This window comes from Sinohyriopsis cumingii, chromosome 10, assembly GCF_028554795.1.
Source record: "Sinohyriopsis cumingii isolate HCF-2022 chromosome 10, ASM2855479v2, whole genome shotgun sequence".
NCBI lineage: Eukaryota > Metazoa > Mollusca > Bivalvia > Unionida > Unionidae > Sinohyriopsis > Sinohyriopsis cumingii.
In genome coordinates this window covers 121960837-121981943 of record NC_142970.1, presented here as the reverse complement: position 1 = coordinate 121981943, position 21107 = coordinate 121960837, and the positions used below count along the sequence as shown (strand labels likewise).

The 21107-nt window shown below is 37.4% G+C and overlaps 1 protein-coding gene and 1 long non-coding RNA gene across 3 annotated transcripts in view; both read left to right on the top strand.

Moving 5' to 3' along the window:
* Positions 1-21107, top strand: part of LOC149791125 (uncharacterized) — a 422332-nt gene that overhangs the window by 340865 nt on the left and 60360 nt on the right. The gene's annotated exons all lie outside the window — the stretch shown is intronic.
* Positions 1-21107, top strand: part of LOC149791124 (uncharacterized) — a 97115-nt gene that overhangs the window by 15648 nt on the left and 60360 nt on the right. The window contains exons 1-2 of one of the 2 annotated variants that reach the window (XM_089973046.1): positions 7106-7245; positions 9748-10017. In XM_089973046.1, coding sequence (XP_089829172.1) covers positions 9780-10017 — 238 coding nt within the window. In that variant the 5' untranslated portion in view covers positions 7106-7245; positions 9748-9779. Of the gene's footprint in view, positions 1-7105; positions 7246-9747; positions 10018-21107 lie in introns of those variants that run through there. The other variant, XM_089973045.1, reaches the window with a different exon arrangement.

Here is a 21107-nt window from a genome sequence, read left to right as displayed (position 1 = left end):
AGTGTGTATGCTATATGTTTCCTTGTCTTCCCAAAAAAATCTGTGTTGATGTTTTGAAAACAATAATACAGTAATGTTTTTTAACAGGGTTGATCTTTCTTTCGTTCATCAAATCTTTTGAGTTTCAATTATCCCTAGGAAACTGATTGATGTGCTTTCTTCCCTTTGTCCGTGCTGACATTGGGCCTGATTTCTAACAAAACAGCTTCAGAACAAGGGTCGTACTCTTACCCCAAAGGCTATTTAACCCTGGGCTAATTTTCCTCCCTGTTCCCAGTAAAATGTTTAGTGTTATAGTGACTTTGCCAGAGTCTTGTGTCTAATAAAGTTTTTTTTTTTTTGTGATGTTTGTTGTTGTTTGTTTGGATGGCTTAGCTTGGTCAAATTTCTGAGAGTTATTTTCTACCTAACTTCCCAAAAATAATAAGTGTCTTTTTGTTTTGTTTTGTTTTGTATAGTGAGCGTATGCATTAAGTCTGTAATATATATGCCATGGCATATATAGAAAGGGGGGGAGGTTATTGTGGTTTGATGCTGTATATTTTAAGTTTTATTTGTTTGTTCCTTAGCACTCTTTTTAATCAAAATTTTGTTTGTTTCTGTTGCTTTGTGATTTTCCTTTATTATTGCAACACTTATTTACATTCTCGACCGCTCCGGTGGCCTAGTGGTTAGAGTGTCTGCCTTGGATGCGGGAGGTCGTGGGTTCGATCCCCGGCCGAGTCATACCAGAGACTTAAAAAATGGTACTAACAGCTGCCTCGCTTGGCGCTCAGCATTAAGAGGTTAGTGTTAGGACTGGTCGGCCTGGTGTCAGGATAATGTGACTGGGTGGGACATCATGCTTCATGTCTGCGGCATGATGCCCCAGTGCTAGACATTACTATAAACTGCCACATTGCAGACATCGTAGCGATATGACTGAAAAATTGTTAAAGCTACGTTAAAAATCAAAATCACATCACATCACATTTACATTCTCGTAATTCGTAACATTCATTTATGTGTTATGCTGGTAGGAGGGGGAGTAGTATTTAAAATATCGGATTTTGGGAAATTTTGAAAAAAATTTCTTCAGTGATGGAAGACCCAAGACAGAAACTTTATTTACACTCTCTGTCTTGGGCCCCACATCACTATAAAATTGTTTATTCTGTTATAAGAGAAATGTCCAAAAGGGATAGGAAAATTTCAGTCTAGGGAGTCCCCATGGGGCCACTTTTGTTATGTTGGTCTGGAGCTGGAGCTGTCCAGCGAGGATTGACAGTATTTACCTAGTTTAGTATATTTGGTGGGGGGGGGGTATAGTATTTCAATTACATGATCTGTATTTCGGGTTTATTTAGGCGGAAAACTTTGTATTGAGATATTCATTATGCATTTACACATAGTTGGACATAACTTCATTGCTAGGTTGTCACATTGCACTTGGTTTCCAGCATTATGCCATCAGTCGGGAGATCTTACAGTAACTATGGATGGGTGCCCGGGGGCCCGTGTTCGTGATTTTTTACAGAGGGCCACAAGGTTGGTGCCCTTTCCAGATGTTATTTTTATACAGTTGGGAGAGAACGATATAGGATATCTGGATCCAAATTAATTGTAGCTGAGTTACTTTAGTTATGTCGTCAATTTGTGTGTCGGAATGACACGTATTTTGGTTGGGGGGGGGAATGCTTCCCCATTTCAGACCTCGATGGATTTCTTGCTCACAGTATGGGCGTAGGACTCGTTTGATCAATTTTGAGCTTGCTTGAGCTAAAGAAACTAGTAGTATAATTAACTTTTGCCAATTTTCTGGTTTTCGGAGTATCTATATGGACCCACATGGTGTCCACTTTAATGCCTGTGGTTGGAGGAGGGTGTATTCACGTATTCTTCTGTTGACAGTCTCTGGTATCAAATATCCAGAATGCTGGGAATAATGTTCTGGTGTCACTACTAACAATTAGAATCTGCTAGAATCTGATACAGGTACTTATAACAGCGAAGAAACCAAAACAATTCCAGGGAGGTAATTCTCCTTGGAATAATGGCATTACTGTTTGCAATTGTGACTCACCCACTGCCTGTTTTACCCCACAGTCCAGGATGGTTGCCTGAATGAGTGAAGCTAAATTCTTCCTAGTAGTAATGTCAACTGCAGTGACCTGTTCCTGGTACGAAGTCATACCTGAAAAAGACAAGAGAATGAGGAATGAGAATATTAAATAATGAATAAATACATCTTTAAAGTATTATCACCACGCATCTCCTATAGCAACGACCCTGAAATGCAGATTACAAAGGTGACAGTATGGGGGTCTCCTGGAAAATAATACTAAATTGTGTAATGTGTGACCTTCTAGCACTTTAATGTAAGCTGTATAAGGCAGTGAAGACAAGGAAGCCAGGACCAAACTCTGCCACACCACAAACTGCAATCAAATGGGTTTTCTGGAAGTAGGCATATTTGATATAAAAGCAAAACTGATTATAGTTAACATGGATATGCTACCTCCATCTAGAAGCAGCATGCATAGGACATTTAAAGTCCTGAATAAAATTCAGTAAAAGTTCAGAATAAATACAAAAAACTGAAGACGATGAGGTGTCTGTGGTTGCTTATAAAGTGATGACGTCTCAACAGTCTTTGGTTGAATCACAGTACATGTAATATAATTCCAGGTTTGAATAGACAATAAATTCCAGTGAATGTCTCTATCCAAGATTTGTATCAGATTGCCTTTGTATTTCCAGAAAAAAATAATCACTTAAATTCATTAATTTGGATCAAATAGATTCCAGTCCAAAACTGCTGGTTACATCATACAATATAACCTACAGATGCAAGATCTTAAAACACTAATCCCCAAATCTTCTCAGTTACAAGATTATATAATTCTCTACTTGACCTGAGATGACAATTAGCATTTTCTATATAATAAAAAAAAAACTGTCCATTGAAAAATAACCTTCTAGAATGATCCTGATGTTTACAAAAATAAAAACCATAACATCGGTTATATGTAATTCACTTAAGAAATTCTAAAACCTAGACCCAAATACTGTAAACATATTTACTTCTATTAATAATAATACTGATTTCAAACCATACACAGAGAGAATAATGTAGCTATGTATTAGTTGTTTACACAGAATACAATAATAAAAAGTCAGTTTGAGTGGAGCAGAAATGAACTCAATTTCTGACAAGGTCAAGTCCAACATATAATGTTACATTCCAATGACATGTAATGAAATAAAATATAACTAACAGTTCAAAGACTAACATTATAATAATTGGACTCTCAATCATACAATGTAAGACACAGACCCTGATAGTTACAATGTGGGTTGGGTGGGTGGTAGTCCTACAATGTAAGACACAGACCCTGATAGTTACAATGTGGGTTGGGTGGGTGATAATCCTGTAATGTAAGACACTGGCCCTGATTGTTACAATTTGGGTTGGGTGGGTGATAGTCCTATAATGTAAGACACCGACCCTGATAGTTACAATATGGGTTGGGTAGTTGATAGTTCTACATTGTTGTTGTTGTTGTAGTGTTTAATGCCATTTTTCAGTACAGGATAGGCTATACATGGCGGCCAGTATTAATGGTGGAGGAAGAACCCAGGAAAATCCCAGAAAGAACCACCAACCCACGAAACGCTACTGGCAAGCTTTCTCACATACCCACATTGGCCGAATCGGAGTCTCGAACCCACTCAGGATCTGCATTGTAAGACATTGATCCTGGTTGTTACAATGTGGGGTGGGTGGGTGATAGTCCAATAAAGGAAGGCATATCACATATTTTTTTAGCACAAACACATAATACAGTAACATGATATTTCTTACTTTGTACTAGGATTAGGTGGGTGATAGACCTGCTACGCCCACAGCATAACCATCAGGATCGATGTCTTGCGTTGTTTGACTGTTGGACCCCAATCACTATGATCACTATAATTATGTGCCAATAGTCTTAATTTCACTTACAAGTAGCCCTTGCAGGTAGCCTAAACTGTTAATGAATAGATTTAAAGAAATGAAAATTGGTTACTCACTTGTATGTAAAAGAATTATCTGGCCAAGTTAAAACACAGGTGGTCGACGTGAGCTTGATGTTGAGAAAAAAAAAAACCCACAATAATCTGAAGGAGAAAAAATCATACAGAGGGACAAAAGTACCTCAGATTACCCATTCTGACACTGGACCCGGTCTAACATACAATATAAGAGAGAAGGGAAGTAACTTACAAATACTTCGTTCCACCCATGACACTAGATTTCCTTCTGCTGTTTCCGTCGTTAAATGCACACTACAACACTTTATGACTTAATTTACTCCTAATATATTTTTCTATTAATCAAGCCATCGTTGACTTTTGTGCGTTGCACCAAACGGAAGTTACGGGCTCAGAAACGTGCAAATCTTGCCTGCCAGGATAAACGTTACGCTCAGTTGAAATCCGGTGACAAGAGCTACAAATATACACAAATAAGGTTCTAAATCTGATAGGAAATTCATTAAAAAATAAATATACAGAATAAATAAGAAATAACGAATTGCAATTAAGATGTTTCTTGTGGGTTTATTAAGTTTATCGTGATGATTCGGCAACTGACAGTTCATGCCACGATACACTCAGACAAAACAAGATTGAACTCTTAAATAATCATTATTTTTGTATTAAATGTTTTGACATGCCCCTGAACGAGGAATAGCTCGTGTCCCGTTTTACGCACATATGGCATGGTTCCTGCGCTAGTCTCGAATTCTGGAAAAAGTCTTAAATTTGAAATTACTTGAAAAGGTATAGACAAATTTTAAAATTACCTAAAAGTCTGGAAAAAGTCTTAAATTTTTGTTGTTCCGGAAACCGGAAACGTGACTGCCTTTTTTTCGGAGCTCTTCGGGTGTTACTGTAGAACGCAACATCTCAAGGAGGGGTATGATTAAAGTGCGAAAGGTACGAAAAATTACAGAACGTTGGGAAAAATACAAAACATTAATGTAAGCTATGATGAGAAATATTGCCTTGAATTGAGTATTTAAGCTTATTTGTTCCAAAATTTCGGTTGCTCAAAGTTACAACAAAGTCATTTTCTCGACATTTAAAAAAAAAAAAGGTAAGTAATAGTAAAGGTTTTTGTTATCTTCATTAGCATGAGTGTAAATACATATTTCGAAACAGCTATAAAAACTTGATTTTGGCATCGAAAAATAAAGTTAAAACGGTTATGAAAAGTGCTCCTAAAATCTTTATTTTGTAGATTTCTTTCAAAACAGCACACATATTTTAATTTTAAACATGAGTTTTTATTTTTAAAAATATTTTTGTTTTGGTTTTAAATTTTTTTTTCTTCCTTCGGATGTTGTTATTAATGGTAGTGATGTTTTATTTTTTTTTCACGAGTGTCCATGCAAAATGTGAATGAATGCAGTTTCCTTCCATAAAGACTTCAAAGTCAATATCCTTTTCAAAATTTATAATTCTTCTTACATTTCTTAAAATCGAAGTAGTGATTGAAACCGTGGTAAGAGCAGGTTGGGTCAGTTTTGCAGAGGGTAAGCCATGCTTGTGAAAAGGACCCCATTTACTATTAGAACCTATAAATACTCATTATTAAAACCAGATGTTAAATAATTTTGAAAATCAGGTATTACACATTATAGTTTCATTTGTGAAACAGAAATACTAATTGCAACTGATAATAAAATACAGTCGATCCATTTCGCAGATAAGTAAGTCAAGGATACCATTCGCAAAAAGGATCTTTCTGGAAATACTTTATATACAAAAATATATATTGAATCCTATGTAGAATGAGTTATTGCACAATATAATTTAATTTGTGATACAGAAGTATTAATTGAAACTGAAAATAAAATTTAAAATAATTGGGTCGGTATATATATATATTATGAATTAAATCCAAATACATGTAATTTGTATGGAAATGGGTAGCCCTATGGCTTCTTCATACGCTTCCTTTTTCATGGATAAATTAGAAAAAGATTTCCTTCAAAACGAAAAATTTAATCCATTTGTTTCGTTTAGATTTTAGATGACATCTCTAATATTTGGAACCATTCATCAGAAGAACTGAACAAAATTCATTGATCGCTTCAATCATTTTCGCCCGGCGATTAAATTTACGTATACTGCATCTAGTGCGCAAGTTTCAGATTTTGATATAAATGTAATAATAAATGTTGATAACACTATCTCTACAAATATTCGTGTCAAGGAAATTAATATCCACCAAACATATTTCCAAAATAAAAAATTTCCATGACATATAATTGATTCTGCACTGAACAAAGCCCGTACTCTTACTCAACATGAGGCTTTAAATACAGCAAAATGTACAATAGAGAAAAATATAATTCCTTTCACAATACAATATAATCCTTCATTACCTAATATAGACCTTATAATTAATAAACATTGGAGTCTCCTAAATTTATCAAATAAAAACAGCATAAAAACACTTTAAAAATTAGACCAATTCATGCTTGTAGAAGACCCAACAATTTGCAAGATGTTTTTAATTAGAACTAAACAGACAGAAAATAAAAAGATATTTGTCATCATTTACATGTTTAAATGTGACAGACATTGGTGCACTCAGTGTGCAAATATAAGAGAAAGTAATTTAGAACTGCCAATACAAAAGAAGTATTTTCTGTATGTTATAACACTAACTGCATATCAACTGATGTGATTTATTTGATAACCTGTAAAAGATGTAACATGAAATATGTTGGACAAACACATTTATAAAATGTTAATATTTCAATAAATTTTAATACTAATAATTGCTCTACTTGATTTTTCTTTTATGCCAAAATATATTGTGCATGAAGACAATAACACACAGATAAAAGAAAATTATTGGATTCATAAGATATTTCGTATGATAATGGCCGTAATACCAAGGTATTATATAAAATTGTATGACATGTTAATTAAAACATTTATTTGTTGTTTATCCTTTATAAAAATGTAATTGCATGTATCACTGCTTGGATCTATTTTATTATTTTACTTTAAATTTAAATGCATTTTTCGTAACTTTTCGCAAATTTCGCACTTTTCGCATTTTAGTCATACCGGTCAAGGAGAATACAGCTGATAAATCCGCGGGAGAAGGCCACGCAATTTTGACCAGTGTTTGCTGACTTGTTGAGGATTAATCTACCTTATCCATTTCATGGATTTTTTCAGTAATTTAAGTTTTGTGTTGTGATAGTGAGTATTCATTTAAATGTCGTATTTTATTAGATTTGACATTCTTGAACCCATCTTTTACTAGCACGAACCGTAACTGTTCCCTGCACGTTGGTCCGTAAAAATGTAAATAATGGCAATAATACGGTATAAATTGAGTTCATAAACAAACAAACAAAAAAAAAAAAACTAATTTTATGACAAAGCGAACAGTTATACCAAGAAATCATACACATACGTGTTTTTATTTATTACACTAAAAGTATTTAAAGACGTGGGGTACAGTTTTTTTGTGTAATGTATTTTCGAGGTGAGACACGATCTTGTATTTACGAATGACGCGTCATATCTAGAGGCGTTGATAGCCTTTTTAATTTAAAATTTTACTGTTTAATATATGCAAAAAGAAGGATTTTTAATTATTTAGCAGAAAAGAAAATAATTTTTTTTTCATTTAGATTTATTCTGAATATTGACATAAAGAACAAACAGTCGATTTGCACATATCACTTTATTTAAAAAAAAATAACATAATCATACATATTTGATGAGAACTATGTGTCAGTTCCTTCTGTCGTACACTCTGATTTCACAATTTAATACTACTTCATGAAATGTATGATATTGCTCAAACTTTTGATCAGATTTGTCAAGAAAGTAACAGAAAATTGACATCCAAATTTTATGTTGCAACATACATGTACACAGTTTGCGCCATAGAAATGCAGATTCACTTTAATAATAAATTAGTGGAAAACCTGTACAGTATGAAAGAGTAAATAGACATGTTTCAAGAATTTTGTCCGTGTGACATGGAAGCATTCCATTTTAATTTATTTTTAAATTCTGAAAATTTCATCCCTTGTTGCTATCATTAGGTCAATAAACTTGTCACATGGTTAGGTCTGGAAATTTGTAAGTTTTTTTAGTCTGGAAAAGGTCTTGAATCTCTTTATTAACTTTGTGGCAGGAACCGTGATGTGGGAACCCTGTATTACATCATTTGTTTGTGCATGTTAATGTAGCATCAATATAGACTTTTGTGTCTATATAACACATAATGAAGTTCGAATGACGGTATTCTTTGGAGGGAATATTTGAGAAAAAAAGCAAAGTGTATGCAAGGTTTTTGGGTTTAGGTTGCCGTATGTCTCAGTCTGAGGGCCGTATCTAGTCTCTTGAATAGTGTCATAGACAGACCTATGTCAATGGGTCATAGGGGTAATCTGAAGTAACTGTCACTCAGTATGATTCCCCATCCCCCCTTCAGATTATTGCTCTTTTTTAACATCAAGTTCACGTCGAGCACCCGCGGTTACATCTGGAAGTGACAATTTATGAAACATAATAAGGCAAGCCCCTTCATGATGAAGACTTCTTCAAATCTAGGTCACAGGGGTTTTACAATATTTTCATTACCATTTTTTGTTGTTGTTGCCCTATTTAATATTTCCATGATGTTATGAATCTTTTACCATGTAATAATCTATCTAAAACAGCACCTGCCATTACAAAAGTAATAACTTATTTGTTGTAAATTGAACATAATCAACTAATATTTTTGTGACAGATTGATATCACTGAAATTAGTTTATCATCAAATTTAGAAAATAAAGACATAATGTTTGATTTCTAGTTGATCAAAGGTCGACTTTCGGTGAAGTTTGTGGTTCTTAAAAGAGAGAAATGATTCTATAATAATAATAATAATAATAAAGACTTTATTTAGAGAAAGTTACAGAACTAATCTACCTGCAAGCCTTCTATCTGTGATGAACAACATACACAGTATATACAAAATGATGTGAAGAATCTGGCTTGACACTAAATAATTGAGTGATTTTAAAAATCAAAGTATCAAGCCTGTAACATATGCACAGGCATCTGTGAACACATAAACATATATAAAAGATAAAATATTAATCTGCCTTGAAAAATTCAACTGTGAAAATAATGCAAAATTACAGAAAAGCATCCACGATGCTATAAAGGTGTATTCCGCATTATTCAAGAAAGCCTCCATTGGGATGGGCCTTCCTCTCTGAAGGGGGGCCCTGAGTGGCCGAGTGGTCTAAAGCGTTTTCCATCACGGATCACTGCCATCTCACCTCTGTCTGCGTGGGTTCGAGTCTCGGGCTTGGTCAATGTGGATATGTGAGAAAGCTTGCCGGTAGCTTCTCGTGGGTCGGTGGTTCTTTCCGGGGTTTTTCCGGGTTCTTCCTTCACCATTAATACTGGCCGCCATGTATAGCCTATCTTGTGCTGAAAAATGGCGTTAAACCCTACAACAACAACAACAAAATCCTCTCTGAAGATTTCCTTGTGCTTAATTAACCTTGAATTCATGGAGATTCTCTTCACCAACATAAACACCCTTTCATGGTATATTGTTCTTAATCTCGACAACATGGTTTCCATCATTTGAATCAGTGGAGTCAAGGCTGTATGATAAACTATTAAATGTTTGCTACAGTCATGTATGTGCTGATGACCTTTCCAATTCAAACAATTCTTTTATTTTAGACACTGCAGCCATCCCAGCAGAAATCTTGAGAATGAACAATCGATCCATTCAGCTGTTCAAAGAGGCAATGAAAGATGGGGAAGCAAAAGTCTACAACATTCGTGTAATGGTTGTTGGTCATTTGGGTGTCGGTAAGACGACACTTATCAAACGTTTCCTGGAGAAGGAGGTCAATATCAAAGAACGGCAAAGTACGGAAGGCATTGTTGTACATGTTCATTGTTGCAAAGTGTCACAAGATGGATCGAAATGGACCTTAAATGAAGGAGGTAGGACATTATTTATTCCAGCACTTTAGCATCAAGTATGGATATTTGTAATAATTTCTGCCTGTCACAGTCTGTTCATTCATATCTGCTTCCAACCAACCAGTGTCATAAAACTTTATATGTATCTGGCCCTTCTGCGAATAAGATATCACTGCTGACTTTAAAATAATAATAATAATTATAATTCTTTATTTAACAAGAGTGCTCATTTTGAACACAAATTTATCTCGTCATCCTTGAATGCTGAATGTTTCATTGTGTCCAAATGATAATAAATCATATCTTATTCCAAAGTACCTTCAAAGACGTACTCACAGTGAAGTTATTGTCATAGCTTATCCGGCATTTTGCGAGAGGCTGGACTATAAACACAGCACTGTACAATGATCATAGACTACTACTGGATCATCATGTATGCCACATTACTAATTGTGCACTGTTGCAGAAATTCACAAAGACAACTGCAACATAATGCTCAAAATTCTAAAGAAAAAACAATTACCATTATATCAACACCTAGAATGCTTAAATCAAACTATTGTTTCACCATCAAAATGAGAGAGGAAAAAATACTCTAAAAATAGACTGGGACTACATTACTTGGTACTAACCAGAGGAGCCCAGAGTGGCCGAGTGGTCTAAAGCACTCAGTGTTACGGATCATTGCCATCTCACCTCTGTCTGCATGGGTTTCAGTCTCTGGCTCAACATGCAAGGGTATTTAAAATCATCAACCCACACTTAAATCTTGAATATAGGATTTGATGATATCAACATTCATGGACATTTAAAATCATCAACCCGTACTTAAATCTTGAATATACTTTAAGATGTGATGATATCAACATTCATGGACATTTAAAGTCATCAACCCACACTTAAATCTTGAATATAGGATGTGATGATATCAACATGCATGGACATTTAAAATCATAAACCCAGACTTAAATCTTGAATATAGGATGTGATGATATCAACATGCATGGACAATTAAAATCATCAACCAAGACTTTAGTCTTGAATATACTATATTATGAGATGATATATCAGCAACCCACACTTCATACACATCTTGTGAGAACATTTTTGTTTTGTTTAAAAAAAAGTAACTGATACGGAATAAAAAATATTTAAAAAGAGAGTAAAGCTAAAGATGAAACAAATTAAGCTTAAAGAGGACCAACATGCAAAACTGAAATTTGCGCAAACTTCATACAGTAGTCCCCCTCTTGAACGGCCCCCCTGAACAGCGGCCACCCGCTCCTTACGGCCAGAATCCGTTGGCACCGACGAGTTTGTGTTCAAAAGTACCCCTCGCGAAAGGCCATCCGGCTAACGCGACCAGTGGCCAGCATATTAGTGCAAAATTATAAAATTTACCCCTCATAAGCGGCCACATTTTATATGAATATGTATCCAGAACCAGTATTTTATTCATAACATGTGTTAAGTAATCCGATTTCTGTTTCCCGATGTCATGTTTTCGTTACTGAAAGAAGTGTTGAGTAAAGTACATTTACCACTAAGGTTAATATTATATCATTTACGCCTCACGAAAAGCCATTTATTCCATAAAAACCGAGAAAGACTCAAATGTTAATCCATACAAAAGGGTACGTACATGTAATCCAATTAGCCTTACTGCTGTGTTATCATAAGATGTCCGGTTTAGTCACTCTGATAATTGTTAAGATTACAATTATCGAACAGTAGTAACAGCTGAGAAGTGGCAGTATCGATGTACAATACCCAAGTCAGCAGGAAAATGGTTTAATAGCCTTTATGGCTTCCCTTAGTAAGATGTTGGGCTTGTTCAGTTTGGTAATCAGTGGAAATTACTACTGACAATAATTGTCAAAATTACGAATCTAGCGGCTAGGGCATAACCGATTAGCATTTTTCTACTGATTTCCGATTCCGGATTTTGGGCATGAAATTTTTCCGATTCCGGATACGATTCAATTAATCGGAAATGCTAAATTAAAAGGTTTTTCAAATTAACTTTTTAAACCGTGTTACACACGTTTTGGATGTCACAAGGGGAAGGATAGGGCAGGACTATAGCAAAATGCAACGAAGTTCAAAGCCACAAAGAATCCATGAAATTTTTTATTTTTGTAAAATGCACTGAAACATTATAAACGTTTTTTTCTACGATCACATTGTTATACATAATAATTATAAAAACTTACGATTTTACAAATAAAACTCGCAAACTGAAATCCACGTGTTATGGCGCCCTAAGTATTTATTTTCCTGTGATATTGTTCTTGTTTTTTGGCAAAGATATTATAATATAATAAATTTAGAAATGCGAGTTAAAGAGTCTTGAATATTGATATATTTATGTAGCGCATAATATAGTATAATATAATATAATATAATATAATATAATATAACATAACATTAAAGTTAAGCAGTTTATTTCTGCCATGTTTCATCTACCTAAGTAAAAACACGCAGTTTAATAGATAATAAAGAAATTTAATAATCAAAATTTATAACTTCCAAGTTCTTTGCAAGAAATAGTAGCATCTCCGTTTTTTCAGTGGACATGCTCGATCGTTTGTCGCTGCAAATAGCACCTGCGGTGCTAAAACTTCTTTCACTATCGACGCTAGAGGGCGGTATTGAACAAAAACGTTTAGCGACAGCTGCCAGAAGCTGGAACGTTTTTTCCCGGGATTTCCAGTATATAACTGGGTCCGTTGGTGGCGAAGTCCTCGGCTGATTTTTCTCAGCTAGATACGAATCCAATTCACGCTGGCACGTGAATTCAGATGACAGGGATGCAGAGGCGAGATTTTGGTCGGATGTGCTAGAGGCAAATAACTCCTGGTAGTAGGAATCTAGGCCAGTCGAAGTTGAAGGTCCTGGATCCACTTCTGTTGAGGCTGGAATGTTGACAGCGGTGATTGTTTTTTCATACTCGATCTGTAGTTCGTCCATTAACATGCGCTTTACAGCGCCATGCCCATGCGCGTTAAAAACCAACAATTCGTAAGTGGGATCCAAAACCGTTGCAAGTGCACACAACTTGTTTGTCTCCACTTCCTCATAACGTGTACGCAAATCTTTCAGCATGTCCGCCCGCATGGTCTGTATTCCGATGTCATCTCCGACTCTTGCAGGTTTTGTTAAAGTTGCCATGAGAACGCGAACACTGGGGATGATCATGCTTGCTGTTGCAGTAGACATACTGGCATTCCTGGTTTCCTGTTCGAATGGTCGAAGCGTAATCAAAACCCATTCCATCAAATTCCACTCATGTGCCGTTAGATTTGTAACCCCATCATTTTCCTGACAATAGAGGGCAATAGCTTTCTTTTGTTCTATGAGGCGCTCGAGCATGTAGAACGTAGAATTCCAGCGGGTTGTAACATCCTGGATAAGACGGTGTGTCGGGTATGGCGTGCCGTCCTCGCATGTCAAAGACTTCTGGATTCTGAGCAATTGTTCTGTGGCTTGAGTTGAATGCTGAAAACGCCCAACGATTGCACGAGCAGTGACAATAGCATCCATAACGGATCTTTGACTTAAAAGTCCAACCTTGACAACTAGCTGGATCGTGTGGGTGAAACATCCCATGTGATCCAATCCAGATAACTCCGCCGCTTTTTTCATGCTCGCACCATTATCCCGCACGAGAACTCCACGTTTTTCATCTGGAATAGACCATGCTGCCAACATTGCAAGGATGTTATCCGAAATAACTTGGCCCGTGTGTCGGTCTTCAAGATTTCATAGTGACAGAACAATGGACATCCTGTTCCACTTGCTGTCAATCCAATGAGCGGTAAGCGAAATGAAAGCATTCAAATTATTTGTGCTCGTCCACACGTCACTTGTAAAACTTATGTAGGCTGCTTGTTCTAGTAAAATAACAATTTTACTCTTCACGGCAGAATATAAGTCTGGAATAAGCGTTCTTGACAAATGGACTTCGGATGGAATAACGTAACGAGGTTCAAGTTCATTCAGAAAGCGAGTGAAGCCTACGTTGTTAATCATGCTGAAAGGCATAGCATCAGCCGCAATCATTTCTATGATCTTCTTAGTTATGATTAACTGGCGTGGGTTGTTAGCCTCAAACGGTTTTTTCTTTTCTAGCAGGAACTCTATTGTCTGTACTCTGTGTTTCTTTCCAGGCTGCATTACTTCTTCGGCTTTTCGTTTCTTTTCGATGTCACAGATTCCGGTATACTTTTTATATTCATCCGGATGTTTTGCACGCAGGTGATTGATAAGTCCACTGGTTCCATATGAACATGGATCATTACCTCCTCGTTTTAATTTATCCTTGCACTGTGGAACCAAACAATCTGCCTTTGACTCATCTATGGCATTTATCTCAAAATAATCCCATATTTTGCTTCGTTGTTTTTGCGACATTTTAAAATAAAATTATTTTTTTTTACTTTTATCAGATTTTCATTTAATTTTATTGTCTGTAAAGGCTTAGAAATATTTTGTTATTGTGGCCAATACAACAAATTCTGTATCTAAATAGTGCATGAGAGGGATGTATGTCTAGAAACAAAGTGACAGTTTATGGAAAGTCGTATATCAAGATTATCTACAACATAGCATCGCAGTATCTGTCAGAACTGTAATGTGAGATTAATGATGGATGCAGCCGCAGAGTCTCAACAGTTCAGCACAATTTTTTCACACTGTATGCTAATATAAATTTCATTTACATTATCATACAGTTCCAATGCATCCACGCAGCATATACGCTTTAATTTTCCTGCCTAATCATTTATGTCGACCAGCTGCCAGCTCCAACCCATTCTTTGTTCAACAATTAGTTGATCTTGCCGCCAGGCTTTAATTTTCCCGCCTTAATCATTTATGTCGGCAAGTGGCCAGTTCCATCCTGTACTTTATTCAACAATTAGTTGATCTTGCCGCCATGCTTTAATGTCGCGGTCAAATAAAAATAAAACAGGCTTTTGTTTGGTCCTATAAAGTTGGCCTCTTGCGGCGACTTAAATAAAAGCAATGAAATCTGATCGATTCTTGCATTTTCCAAAGTGATCGGTGATTGAAACAAGTTTATTGTGCTGTGAAAGTTTCCTTATTAACTTTATTTATATTTACGATTGTAAGAATCATTTTCTTTTAATACCTCATTAGCATGTGTCAATGTATTCAATATTATGCCTTCATTATTGAGGATGTTGACATAAACGGGTAGGACTGTATTATATATTTTAATAAATTTAAATCTTTCGGTCTAACTCAAGTATTATCGTTTCACCCCGTTGTGTTGACCATAGTGGACTTTTCTGACTTCTTATTTAACTTTATTAATGCACTATCGAATGACACGCAGTGTTAGACACGGTGCTATAGAAATTCAACTTTATTATTTTTATTATCCGAATCGGTCGTTCCTGCTTTGTCCGACTTCAATTAATCGGAAGTTCATACTATCCGGTGGAATCCGATTTCCGGATCAAAAGTTGGTTATGCCCTACTAGCGGCCGCGAGGTCAAATCTGCATGATGTTAATGGTACATATCGAACCCGATTTGGCTTCTCTCACTTAGTTTCAAGAAGTGTATAAAAATAATAGGGTACCAGACTGCGACTAACGAATCACGTGACAAGATCACTTCCTTTAAAAAACACACGGCAATTTGTTCAGATGCATACAAAATTGTTTTATCAGTATTGTAGTTGGCAATATGAATAACTTACTGCAAAAGGATCAACATGCCATTGAGGAAAATAAAAATTCTCAGTTTAGAGGAGAACGTGAAAGTAATTCAACTGACGGGGGGGGTGGGGTCGTCGAGGATCCTTGCAGAAAACTAACGTCGGGAAGACTCAGATAAACAATATCGTGAAAGATAATGAAACAATTCAGCAGAAGTGGAAAGGTGAAATGGACGGAGAAAGGAAGATTGTTTGAGCCAGGAGACGTTTGTATCCTGATTTGAAAGACAAGAAAAAGCAAAAAGTTTGTCAGTTGAATTGGGATATGGCGACTTTACCGCAAGTAATGGATGGTTGTACAGATTTCAAGTGCGACACAATACCAAGTGTTCTGTCATTAGCGGCGAATCAGCTGATGTTAATAATGAAGTTGTCGAAAGGTTGGAACAAAAGACTAAACGATATATGCAGGGGATATGACAGCAAAGATATTTTTAATGTAACGAGACTGGTTTGTTTTTTTAGACTGTTACCAACAAAGTGACAGATGATGTGAACTGTAACATTTACATTTATTTCACATTATGCATGTGATTTTTTAATTAAAATATTAAATAGTTAAAATTAAATGTACTTGCGACTTTTTTCATATGTATTTACTATTCACATTTGTCATCCCCCTCTAGAAAGGCCACCCGCATTATAAGGCCACTTCCCTGCTGCATTAGGGGTGGCCTTATAAGAGGGGGACTACTGTATATAATTTGCTATATGTATAAGGTTCATTTTCTGAATTTTTTTACGTTTTATTCTTATTCATTACGAAGAAATTTATGAAAAACCGATCATCTCTCCCGATCCGTCTTGAATAGAACAACGCGCTTCCCTCCCCTGTAAAAATAGCGGGTGTGACGTCATTTGAGACCCTGTGTACACACTGTCACGGAATGGTGTAAATGTTGTTAATTAAATACATGTACTTGGGTTTCATTTCTTTTCTCTGTACAACGATACCCGAGGGTGATTATAATATGGTCTATGTATTTCGAAATCGTGAGTACGATTCGTCCTGTGCCACACGTGCAAGGTGCCTTTGATAAAGAATAACGAAAATTCTAAAGGTATAAATACGTTACTACATGTAAAGGACCTTGACAATACTAATGGTTTTGTCAGCAAGCGGCCTGCTAAAAGGATTCGCACAACTCCAGCTGTAGGGCTGAGTGAGTGTTTTGATGGTAGGAATATCCGGGGTGTCCGGTGTTGTCAGAGTGTAGAAACGTCCGTGTGTCCGGAGCGTTTAAGGTGCCGGAGCATCTAATGTCTAGCGTCCGGAGTGTCCAGAGGGACTAAGGTGACCCAGCTGTAGAGCCGTCAAAAGACCAGGGGGTCCGGAGGGTCTAATATTTCAAGTGTCCGGAGGGTCTAATATTTCAAGTGATCATAGTATTCCGAGGGTCCGGAGTCTATATTGGTTGTGAAATTGATTCAGAGGAGCTGTGGAGCGGATAAGGTGCACGGGTGACGGAGTGCATCTCCACACATGTATTTTTAGCTGTATGCTAATTTTGGGTTAGTAAGACCCAGTGTATTATTCAGGACTGGAAGGATAGATTGTATATCCGTTCTTGTTTAGTGACATAATTTCGCTACCTGAGCGAATACATTTTTTTTACTATGTGTAAATGCTTACATTGTTTACTATTTGAGTGAACTATATTCATCATTCCATTATTGAATCATTTGTGAAATCATTTATCCTGTGTTTTAGGGTTACTGATCTAAATTTATTTGTATATTTTTTTCATCTTTGAAACTGTGCGTTTTTTGTTAAATAGATCCAATATTTGGATTATAAATACGCACACATCTTCATCATCCACTACTCATATAAATCGCCACATTAAACCATATATCTGTGTCGTCAAAACGTGTTCTGTTGTTAATCCGAGATATCCCACCCGGTTATCTTGTTACAAATGGTGTCAGAAGTGGGATCATTTCGGATATAACAGAGCACTGAAATTGTTTTATTATATTTGTATGCTTTCTGTGTGTTTCAGATGCGTTTGACAAAGCACCAAGGTTAGGTAGATACCTAATATTACTTTATTTTTTGTATTTAATATTTTTGTTGCATTTCGTGAAAGAAAATACGGTTTGTGGTAATTACGTGGTTTGTATAAAACTGCACTTTAAGGTTGGTCACCACCAAACTTTTGAAATGACTTCTATGAAAGAACTGGTAGAACTGGGGAAACAGTTTGGTTATGAGGGGGAGTCCCTTAGAAATTTCGTTCGTGAAGAACAAGCCCGGGAGAGGGACCAAAGATTAAAGGAGAGGGAATTAGAGAGGGAATTAGAAAGGGAAAAAAGGGAAACCCAGAAGGAAATGATAGAATTAGAGAAGGGTAAGATTGAACTAGAGAAACAGGCTGAGAGGGAAAGGATAGAATGGGAAAGGGAAGCAGAGAGGGAGAAGTTAGAAGTGGAAGATAGAAATCGGCAGAGGGAACATCTAAGAAATTCTGAGCTATTGCAAGCTAAAAATGAGGGGGAACATGATGTTAAACTGAGAGGTCCAAAATTGCCCCCATTTGAACACGATAAAGATAATATGGATAGTTATCTAAATAGGTTCGAGAGGTATGCTACGGTACAAAAATGGAAGAAAGACGATTGGCCGCTCCATCTTAGCGCGTTATTGAAAGGTAAAGCGTTAGACGTGTATTCGCGTTTATCCACGGCCGATTCGCTCAATTACCCCGTGTTGAAAGAGGCACTTCTCAAGAAATATGAACTAACCGAGCAAGGGTTTCGCAAGAAGTTTAAGTACAGTAAACCAGAGAGAGGCGAAACATTCACACAGTTCGTCAGTAGGACTTGCAATTATTTGCAGCGATGGGTGGAATGTGGTAAAGTCGTCAAGACATTTGAGGGTCTTGTCGATTTCTTGCTTCGTGACCAATTGTTAACAGCTTGTGGCAAGGAGTTATATTTATTCTTGAAGGAAAGATCCTTCACAAATGTACATGAAATGGCCACACAGGCGGATTTGTTCGCCGAAGCTCGGGGAGGTTCGCAGAATGTCATCACGCGAGATGTCAAAGGTGGGAATCAGGTCAACGACAGAAAACCTAGGGAACCTGAAAAATCTGGTAGGAGTAACCAGGGGAAGCGGAGTGACATACAATGTTTCATTTGCAAGGAAGTGGGTCATATCTCCCACTATTGTCCTAAGCGGAAGGGACCAGTCCAGAAAGTAGCGGTAGCCATTAGAGGCAGAAGATCGGTAAATGGAAAACTTAATGTTTCCCAGCAAGTTAAGCGGAAAGCGGTGCGTGAACCGGTGGTGCGTTCAGAGATCAGTCGCGATGTGATCCAATCAATCGGCACGTGTATTTTTCCAGAGGCATGGGTGCCGACCGCAAACGGCACTGTTAACGGACAAGAAGTCACCGTTCTATGAGACACGGGATGCACTACTGTAGTCGTGAAATGGAGCTTAGTCCGCGATGATCAATTGCTTGGGGTTAAATCACCTTGCATGTTGCTTGACCAGACAATCGACCACGTTCCAGTTGCAAGGATAATGATAGATACACCTTTTTTGACCGGGACTGTGGAAGCTTTATGCGTAGCCAACCCGATCTATGAACTGACGATTGGCAACGTACCGGGTTCTAGACTTCCAACCATAGCAGATTTCCGATTCCCTATCATCCAGGCAGTGCAAACTAGGGCTCAGGTAAAGGAGGAAAATAAACCTTTGCGTAAGTTAAAAGTACCGGAAGCCATTACTGATATATCCCGCGAAGAATTCCAAAATGAGCAAAAACGTGACGCGTCGTTACGTGCAACCTCTGAGAAGGCATTAACGGGTACCGTGAGAAAGTGTAAGAACGGGGGTTCCTCTAAATTCCTTGTTCGAAAGGGTTTAATGTACAGGGAATACTCTACATCGGATAGGAAGTTCTTGCAATTAGTGGTTCCCCAGAAATTTAGGGCACATGTTTTAAAGGTCGCGCACGAGTCGAGTATGGCAGGTCATTTAGGCGTAAAGAAAACAACGGATAGGGTATTAAGAGAATTTTATTGGCCTGGCGTCAATAGCGACATAGCGCGGTTCTGTCGCTCGTGCGACATTTGCCAGAAGACGATCTCTAAGGGCAGGGTAACTAGAGTACCGTTAGGTCAGATGCCCTTGATAGATACTCCGTTCAAACGAGTAGCCATCGACATTGTAGGACCAATATTTCCGCATACAGATCCGAAAAACCGATACATCTTGACACTGGTAGATTACGCTACCAGATATCCAGAAGCCATAGCTTTGCCATCAATTGAAACCGAACGTGTAGCCGAAGCGCTCGTAGACACGTTCAGCAGGGTCGGAGTGCCCGAAGAGGTTCTTACGGATTGTGGAGCGCAATTCACCTCAGATCTTATGGCAGAAATTAGTAGGTTGTTGTCCCTTAAACAGTTACGCACAACACCTTACCATCCTATGTGCAATGGATTGGTCGAGAAATTCAACGGCACATTGAAGCAAATGTTGCGGAGAATGTGTGCGGAAAGACCGAAGGATTGTGATAGATATATGAACGCCCTTCTGTTCGCATATCGTGAGGTTCCTCAGGAAAGCTTGGGTTTCTCCCCGTTTGAACTATTGTACGGTAGGACAGTTCGTGGTCCTATGCGCATACTTCGTGAACTGTGGACAGACGAGGTCGCGGACGAAGAAGTTAAGACCACATACCATTACGTAGTTGATTTGCGCGAAAGATTAGAAAGTACTTGTCAAATGGCGCAAGACGAACTCGCGAAATCTAGTCGTAAGTACGCCAAGTACTACAACCGAGGAACTCGGAGTAAAAAATTTGACGTAGGCGATCAAGTGTTGGTGCTTCTCCCAACGAATAACAACAAGCTGCTAGACCAATGGAAAGGGCCATATGAAGTCAGACAGGTGAAAGGCGAAATGGATTATATCATTGATATGGAGGGGAAGTCCAAGACACTTCATGCCAATATGCTTAAACTCTACGTAGCGAGACCTGGACAAACGATTGATAAAGGGATTTTGAATGTAGTATGCGTTGCGGTGATAGAGGATAGGTCTGGTGACGAAGCAGAATTCGTCTCCAGCACAGAAATACCCCTTGAATACCCCATGGACGTTGGTAAAGAAAGTATTGACCAGATAAATGTATGCCCTGAGTTATCGGAGGGTCAACGTACACAGATTATGGAGGTTTTGTCCAAATATCCAGATGTGTTCACGGACAGACCAGGCTGTACGGGTCTAATTCGACACGAGATCAAATTGAATACCACTGAGCCTATCAGGATTAAAGGATATCCAATACCCTTTAATGCACGGGAGACAATCAGCGAAGAAGTGATGAAAATGTTAGACCAGGGAG